Source organism: Hyla sarda, chromosome 11 (genome assembly GCF_029499605.1).
Source record: "Hyla sarda isolate aHylSar1 chromosome 11, aHylSar1.hap1, whole genome shotgun sequence".
Classification (NCBI taxonomy): Eukaryota; Metazoa; Chordata; class Amphibia; order Anura; family Hylidae; genus Hyla; species Hyla sarda.
Window position 1 is genome coordinate 56,980,122 of NC_079199.1, and position 9,086 is coordinate 56,989,207.

General features: G+C 40.7%; 1 protein-coding gene and 1 long non-coding RNA gene across 7 annotated transcripts in view; one reads left to right on the forward strand and one right to left on the reverse strand.

The window, feature by feature from the left end:
• MEIS2 (Meis homeobox 2) overlaps positions 1 to 5,444 on the reverse strand; it is a 141,823-nt gene extending 136,379 nt beyond the window's left edge. For 2 of the 6 annotated variants that reach the window (XM_056546396.1, XM_056546394.1), the window contains exons 1-5: positions 4,570 to 5,444; positions 3,401 to 3,630; positions 2,590 to 2,731; positions 1,886 to 1,936; positions 1,422 to 1,472 (exon numbers count right to left, since the gene is read on the reverse strand). In XM_056546396.1, the coding sequence (XP_056402371.1) occupies positions 1,422 to 1,472; positions 1,886 to 1,936; positions 2,590 to 2,731; positions 3,401 to 3,630; positions 4,570 to 4,581 (486 nt within the window). In that variant the 5' untranslated portion in view covers positions 4,582 to 5,444. Of the gene's footprint in view, positions 1 to 1,421; positions 1,473 to 1,885; positions 1,937 to 2,589; positions 2,732 to 3,400; positions 3,631 to 4,077; positions 4,354 to 4,569 lie in introns of those variants that run through there. The other 4 variants (XM_056546397.1, XM_056546395.1, XM_056546393.1 and 1 more) reach the window with 2 other exon arrangements.
• Positions 5,445 to 5,922: 478 nt separating this feature from the next.
• The window catches only part of LOC130295555 (uncharacterized), a 4,201-nt gene continuing 1,037 nt past the window's right edge, over positions 5,923 to 9,086 (forward strand). Inside the window, exon 1 of the long non-coding RNA XR_008848910.1 lies at positions 5,923 to 7,486. This is a non-coding gene — a long non-coding RNA (uncharacterized LOC130295555). The remainder of the gene's footprint in view (positions 7,487 to 9,086) is intronic.

Sequence of the window (9,086 nt, forward strand, 5' to 3'; positions counted from 1 at the left end):
GGGAGAAGGGAGAGGCAAGAGGGAAGGAGAAGAAGGAAAAGACTGGGGGGAGAAGAGAGAGGCAAGAGGGAAGGAGAAGAAGGAAAAGACTGGGGGGAGAAGGGAGAGGCAAGAGGGAAGGAGAAGAAGGAAAAGACTGGGGGGAGAAGGGAGAGGCAAGAGGGAAGGAGAAGAAGGAAAAGACTGGGCGCAGAAGGGAGAGGCAAGAGGGAAGGAGAAGAAGGAAAAGACTGGGGGGAGAAGGGAGAGGCAAGAGGGAAGGAGAAGAAGGAAAAGACTGGGCGCAGAAGGGAGAGGCAAGAGGGAAGGAGAAGAAGGAAAAGACTGGTGGTGAAGGGAGAGGCAAGAGGGAAGGATAAGAAGGAAAAGACTGGGGGGAGAAGGGAGAGGAAAGAGGGAAGGAGATGGAAAAGAAGGACTGAAGAAGGGGAAGAAGGGAGATGAGGAGCAAAGAAGAGGAATCTAGATGAAGGGTGTAGAAGGAGAAGAAGGAAAAGACTGGGGGGAGAAGGGAGAGGCAAGAGGGAAGGAGATGGGAAGAAGAAGGAAAAGAAGGACTGAAGAAGGGGAATAAGAGGAATCTAGATGAAGGGTGTAGAAGGAGAAGAAGCTGCAGGTTAGGGAAGAAGAGAATGTGAGTTTTGGGGATAACAGAGGTAGAAGGAGGAGTAGGGGAGGATGAGAGAGGGACAGGGAGATGTCAATAGAAAAACCAACACATGGGGGAACAAAGATAAAGCAATGGGGATCAATGGAACAAGAAGAAAAAAGAGAAGGAAAGGAATTAGTGTGAACAGGTGGAGTGAGTGGAGATGGAAACTATGGCGGCACTTGGTGGAATAGGGGCAACTCATGGAGGAGACATCCCACCCTCCTATAGACCTCGGGCGCTGGGCAAGTTCGGGATCTCATCACAATACAGTCCAATGTGAAATATATTCCATAATCCGGACACTATAAGTGTCATTCATTCCCGGGAAAAGAAGGACATCCCAAACCGAGTCCAGCTTCGTCTCCTTGGGCATGTGAGCTCCTCAGCCCGGCTCACGGGAGACTTCTCCGGCTACTCACAGGCGACATTTCCCGCTCCCAGATACTGCATTACAAATTAGCTTTAGCTGCGAATTATCCGCTCAATTACATTTCCACATGAAATTCGCATAATTGAACCCGACGGCGGAGATGGCGCAGAGGAAAAAATACAGTTTATAAAAAAAATAGATAAAAAAAGGACAATAAAAAGAAAAACCTACAACACTACACAGAATATATCTAATCTATACAAAAGTACACAACAATGATATATGAAGCTGCTATCTATTATACAGGTTTGATGATATAGTTAATGTTATTCAGCACCTTCTGTAAAGCCAGTAAGTAATAAGGTGCATTATCCTATTAATACAGATTAATACATTTACCTTTTCTAATTCCAAGAGATGAAACCGCAGGACCTGGATCGCCTGGATCATCTGTAAAAGAGGAGTCCCTATTATTAACCCATCACCAGGAGGATTCATCTTATTCACTTTTTTTTGTAATTAACATAGTACCGAGATTGTACCGATATCGCTTCTATGTGTGCACGGGCCCGATTCCCCCTCCCTGCCCTTATCCAGGATGTTAGTGAATTCCCTGATTCCCTGAGACTACTCATCGGTACCCCACCATTCCGTGACATTAACAGTCAAAATCAAACATCTCCACAGGTGACACAGAATGACACTGTCAGGTGTGAACACGGCAGACAAACGACTGCCCTGTAGTCACTACTGATAAGCGGCTTAACGCACCCGGCCGCATTGCTTTTTGCATTTAACTCATCCTAAAAAATAAAATAAAAAATAAAAAAAAGAATTCTGTTTAAAAGAAATCCAGAACTCACCAGATTGTCCAACTCGGGGTTGGAGGAGAAAAGTGGCTTTTCTGCACGAACCTGCGGCGACAAGACACTAGTCAGGGCACACAGACAGTGACAGTGCAAACAGAAACAATACACAAAAAGTAGTGCAAATTATTTATATACATACATATATATATATATATATATATATATATATACACACACACACACAGACTAGATAGTCATTTACACTCATACACATATTCTTTTAATCATATACAAAACATATATACTTATGTATTATACACATATACACGTACTTACACAATAATACATAACAACACACGCACATACAACATAAAATAAACTGTAGACAAGTGGTCTTCAACCTGTGGACCTCCAGATGTTGCAAAACTACAACTCCCAGCATGCCTGGACAGCCGTTGGCTGTCCAGGCATGCTGGGAGTTGTAGTTTTGCAACATCTGGAGGTCCGCAGGTTGGAGACCACTGCTGTAGACTGTACTTTTTCTCAGTATCCTCAATAGTTAAAATGTCCCTGATGTTGTTATACTATAGGATTGCACACGTCTGCAATTGTAATGCAAATTTCTGGTGTGTATATATATATATATATATATATATATATATATATATATATATATATATATATATAATAGACAGGGCCTGGACGGTGCAGGGTTCGGCAGCCACATATTGGGGTGCAGGACAGAAAGGCTCAATGACCTGTTTTGCAAATACAGCGATGTCTTCATTAAAAGAATCCGAGGAGCACACGTCCCCTCCTGCGACTCCGGGCTCCCGGGGGGTACACGTCGCCAGCTCACACTTCTCAAACACCAGGGCTAGAAGGGGGAAAAGGGGGTGTCTGCGGGGCCCCCAATACAGGCGGAAAAAAAAAACAGAAGAAAGCAACATCAGTACTGGAAGATTAAAATCCTCGATAACCTCTATAACAACAATATTAATAAAGATCGTAAAAATATTTGTTTATTATTATTATTATTAATAATAATAATAATAACAATGATATATTTGTTTATGAATCACTCTGGTATTTACAAATATTACACAAAGAAGTTATGTGAAATGTAAATACACGTGGAGATAGATGAAATGGGAACATTAGGATATAACAGAGGGGGTGCAGATTGCTGTTCATAGCAACAAACTCGATTTTTAATCCGCTCTTTATTTGCTGCTTTAATCCTTAATTGCTCGGGATTAGGGCTGGTGGTTAATGAAGTTACATTAGGGCTCTGGGTTTGTGCAGTGCAGGCAGTCAGGCCCGAGTCCTTGCACTCTCCGGACCTACAGTCCTGCTGTAAGTTCCCATGTGTCTTATCAGCCCTGGGATTTTATTTAGGAGATGTTTATCTCTTATGTAATTCCTTGTTGGTGTAAAATACTAAAGCGGCCTGCAGGCTTTGTATAGGGGTGCAGAGGGTAATGATAATCTAACAACTGTTTTTCTTCTGATTTCCAGATATCCATCCACACTGTATACATAAACATGCCAGTCTATTCAAGTACCTACCCATAAATGGCATCTTTGTCCCGTTTGAGGGCATCGTTAACAGCAGATCCCATGCTGGTGGGCATAACATTTGGATGAGGGGCATGAGTTCCATAATGCTGGCTGGCATGTAAAGGGGGTCCATGGTTTAAATGGTGTACCGGTGGGATAGGTCGAGGTGCATGTGGGTCACCATACATAGAAGTTGGCACCCCCACTCCATCCATGGCATAGTGCGGTAACTCATCGTACTGGCAGGGAGAAGAGAAAAGAAGGAATTAAAAGACAGAAATGTATAAAGAAAAACAAGTGAAAGGGAGAACAGATGCAGGAAGAGTGTGTGGGCAAGACACGATAGCATATAAAATGCTGTAAAGGCCTGATGAATGGAATCAGTGAATAAGAATATATATATATTTTTTTAAATGCATATGAATATAAAAACAGTTAAATAAAATGAATGATGGATGATAATCTAAAAAAAACTAAAATAATATACAATAAAATATTTACGATAAATGCACTAAAATAATAAATATGTATCTAGGAAATAATACAGAGACGTAAAAAAAAATAAACCTAAAATTAAAATAATTAAAATGTAAATAAACATAAATAAAAAATAATAATTTACAGGAAATTTTCTGAAAGAGTCCAAAAGAAAAAAGAAAATTGGTGGAATTGCACACAGTAGTTACCAGGAACATTGAGGCGTGTGCGGGGTCTTTACTGCTCATCCAAAAATATAAAATCCCCCCCCAAAAAAAAAAAATTTAAAAATAAGAATAAGAAAGTGCAATGTCTAAGGAGAGAAAAGAGTGAAAGGAGAGAAAAAAAATATAGCAGTTATCGATAAGGAGAAAAAGGAAAATATGTTGGAGAAGGAGGAAGCAGGGCAGGAGGAGATGAGGAGACTGACTACTGAAAGAGAGGAAGAAAGAGAGAGAGAGAGGGAGAGAGAGAGGTGTGTGTCAGAGAGAGAGAGAGAGAGAGAGAGAGAGAGAGAGAGAGAGAGTGCAAGAGAGTGTCAGAGAGTGAGGCGTGCAGATACACAACACACAAAGCCCTGATCACTCACATCCATTCTTTAATATTAACACCCATATACACACACTGAATCCTAAACTGCTTCCCCACCCTGGTCACTCCATGCCATGCACCAGCACTGGTCTCAGGACATTGCCACCTACCCTTTGCGCCATCAATAAACTCCTCAGTGCGCCCTATAGTGAGTGTGTCCTCAGCCCTCCTGCCAGAATCTCAGGCTGTCCTTGTTCTGGGTTGATGAAAAGGGGAAAAAGGGGCAAAGGTGAAATAAACAAAATGTAGGTGCTATCCAGGAAAGCTTCTTCCTCTAGGGTGCCAATCATACACTCATGCTGAATACAAAGGTGCCAGGCTTGAAGAGGAAAAATTTGCTCCTTAATGTTTGTTTTCTTGTTTTTTTTATTTTCTTCTTGCAATTTATTGTTAAATCTTCCAATGGAGCTCTAGTGTCGGCCCTGAGCAGAGCCACATGTACCAAGGCTAGGAATTCTCATGGCGCTCAGCCACTTGAGATGTCAATCAGAGGCAGAGCATGTCAAGGTGCTGAATGAGGGATGGTGGCAGGAGAGGAGGAGGAAGATGATGATGATGATGATGAGAGTGATGAAGATTCAACTTGAGCAGCAGATCTTCCAGCCCCTTCTCCCTCTCTCTCTCTCTCTCTCTGCTATCTCTGCGTAACTCCTCCTGACAGCTCCCTATAGATCTCTGTCTCTTTTATTTATTTATTTTTTTCCCAATGACAAAATCAAGATCCAGAGGATGGAAAAATAAAAATCCAAAAAAAAGGCAAATAAATATAAAATGTAGTTAAAAAAAAAAAAATTAGCAATAATAACAATTAAAAAAAAAAAAGTGAGCAAAGTGCTTCCTCGTGCAGGGAGTAAGGAGCTGAGCTGGGTGGATGAGGTGGGATTTTGCAGCCTGGCACTGGCAGATGAGTGACTGCTGGCAGGTTGGCTGCTGCTGGCTTATACAAGAGACTCAGTTTTGTTGAGCTGATCGGCGGGAGAATGAAAAAATGACGGGACCCGGAAGCAGAGGGAGCCAGAGCCAGTCCTACACGACACAGACACATGGAGGGAGGCAGAGACTAGGAGGGAATGCAATGCCTGGCGTGCAATCAGGAGCTCTGGGAGGCAGGGAAGGGGAGAGGCTCCAGCCTCAAGATCCGTCCTCACTCTCCTGATCCTTTCACCATCCTACCAGTCACAGGCTCATTCCAAAACAATCCTATGCCCTATAGACTGGCATTCTGCATCTACAGCAGCTAGGATGAGCAGACTGATCATGATGACCCCCAAATCTGAAGCCATGGCACTACCTAGTGCAGTGGTCTTCAACCTGCAGACCTCCAGATGTTGCAAAACTACAACTCCCAGCATGCCCGGACAGCCAACGGCTGTCCGGGCATGCTGGGAGTTGTAGTTTTGCAACATCTGGAGGTCCACAGGTTGAAGACCACTGATGGAATATCATTTATCAGTAAATGTGTATATACTAAGCTGTTGTAAAACTGCAACAACTCCCATCATGCCCTGTCAGGGCATGATGGGAGTTGTAGTTTTGCAACAGCTGGAGAGCTACAGCTAGAAGCAGCCTGTAGGTATCATGATTTATATGTGGTTAGTGTGAATTCTCCACATCTCTAGTCTTAACCCCTGCATATTTGTGAGATGTAACCTGTGTCTTCTGCTTAGATTTGCTTTGGACTTGATAAAGGGAGGAATCCCGAAAGCTTGTCTCTACCAAATGCTGTTAGTCCAATAAAAAAAGGTATTACAAGATACTGCAACATTTTAGGATTTGCATATGATTTATATGCAATGATATGGAAAGATGTGGTCTTGACAGTCCTATTTAAAGGGCCACTAAACCCCAAAATACAAAGAGCTGCCAATATCATATTTAAACATATGTGATCTTGGGGATAGACAGAGCAACAGTATCCTTTTCTGTATAAAGTGTCCTTTAATATAGGGGGTCAATTCTGGGTTAGTAAATGGGAATAAGAGGAATAAAAGTTTGACTCCCAGACTCCTAGAGGAGAGTGTCAGCCACGGTGTTCCTGCTCTTTGGAGTGTGACTGTGGGCTGTGTGCTCAGGTATTAGCGCAGTAATACTTCCTAATGGCAGCGCTAATTACGCCAGGGCTATTTACTAAATGAAGGCAAATGCTGCACCCCCGAGCACCAAAGGATCCCCTCCAAGAGAAGCAAAAACACCAAGAGCTTCTCAGGGAGAGGAGGGGGGAGAAATGCCTCGTTTTTTGTCTTGTTGACCAATCCCTTTGCTGCAAGTGAAACCAGCTTTAGACCTCAGAACAGTCAATTACCACAAGTCCTGGAGACCATCAATCATGGCCCAAGACAGAAGTTTTTTTTTTTTTTAAGGGGTAGGGGGGCGTATTATTCAGTGATGGCTCCTCTTATGCCCCCATCTCATGATCACAGCAGCTCCAGAAAGTAGAGAAGGAAAAAAAAAATTAGGAATCTTAGTTAATGGCCGAATTTAACATCTTGGATACCAGGAGAGGTGTCACTTTGTCCCAGCAATGAAGAGGTTAATTTACCCTTTCATTGTTAACGGTGCTTTCCAAGGGTCCGTGACCCTACCGGGATGGTGACAAGGATGGGGCCGGTGTGTGCTGCTGACTAATAGTTGCATTGCCTGCAGATACAGAAGTAGAGTCCGGGAGGAGAAGGGTTAAAACGGGCTGCACTGAGTGAAGCTTCCATAACATAGATGTCTACGGGAAAAAAAATCCTGACAGACAGAAAGAGACAGAAGGAAGAAGGTAGTGGAAGGAGAGGCAAATAGCCTGCAATGGGCAGTGGGTGCCCGGCTTTCCTCTCGGGAGTTCTGGGCTGTGGTGCAGGAGGGAGCGCGGGAACTGTGGCCCAGCAGGCAGGAGGGAGCCACAGATGATGGGAGTATTCTGTGAGGAAGTCGGGGGTTATAGGCAGTGAGTGCACCTCATACTAGAGAAAGCTGCAGCTCAGGGGGAGCAGCACCCACTCTGCAGCACACTCTCAAGTTGTGCCCAGAACTTGAAGAAAGGTGAGTGCACCGGCTAAAATCCACTAACTCACATTGTACACCAGCTCCAGCCATACACATGTCCAAAGATTGTATATGACAACACACATAACATGTTATACACATATTACACAAACACACTTAAGACTACGCATTATATATATATATATATATATATATATATATATATATATATACACACATACATAGAATTTGTTTGTTGAAGGTTTACTGTTAAATACAATAATAATAATAATAATAATAATAATATAATAATAATAATTATTTATATATATATATATATATATATATATATATATGTAGAGATACCACAAATAAATTATATATATATATATATTTGTAATTCACTTATTAATTCTGGGTTAATTATCTAGATTATGGAGTGTACACTTACACTAAACGATGCAAACATAAAGTTACTTACACCTGCATGGATTCCTTGAAATGTGCCTTGAATATATTTAAAGATTGATGTGTTTATTATTTAGGTATAGTTATATCAATATCTGTATCTTTGTAATGGCATCTTCTTTTATTTATATTACTATTATATATATTTTAAAACGATCTATCTAATCATTTTTTCTTTCTTTCATCTATCTATCTATCTATCTATCTATCTATATAAATTGTCTTTTGTTTAATATCTATTTTCATCTTTTATATGAAACATAAAATAGCATATATTTCCATTTCCATATATTTCTCCTTCTGTATATCATCTCCCCTCTATTCCCCAAAAAAGAACCGAGACTATTCCCCAAAAAAGAGAACTGAGAACCGAGACCCTTACAAGTACGAGCAAAAACCCCTATCAATATTAATCTATGCATTACACAATATTTTCTATTAACAACACGGGGAAGCATAACCCTTAATGTAAAATGTTCCATACAAAGATATTACCGTCATTAAACAGATTGTGATACAACTGGAAATGAAGGGAGCAGAAAGTAAAGTATGGATGACCCTCGTGCAAACACATAGTATGAATGTAGAGAAGGACATGGGCAGAGGGAGCGCTCCTTACCGAACCCCAAATATTCTAGAGGAAGGAAAGCGGCGACTACACAGAGAAGAGCAACAACAACATATTATATCTTCAGTGAATATCAGCGGCAGAGAAAGGGTTATATGTGACAGGGATCTTATGCACATGGCCAGAGCCTGGATAATGCAAGTAAAAATATTATGCATTATTAGGTTAATTATTACAATATTTATTGTACATTTATTATTATTATCTAAAATGTTTTTATTTACTAATACAAATATTTATACCTCAGTTTATTTTCTCTATCTATCTATCTATCTATCACATATCTATCTATCTATCTATTTATCTATCTCCTATCTATCTATCTATTTATCATCCTATCTATCTCATATCTATCTATCTATCTATCTATCTATCTTTCTTTCTATCTCCAATCTATCTATCTCCTATCTATCTATCTATCTATCTATCTCCTATTTATCTATCTCCTATTTATCTATCTCATATCTATCTATCTATCTATCTATCTATCTAGCTCTATCTCTCAGTCTATTATCTATCTATCTATCTATCTATCTATCTATCTATCTATCTATCTATCTC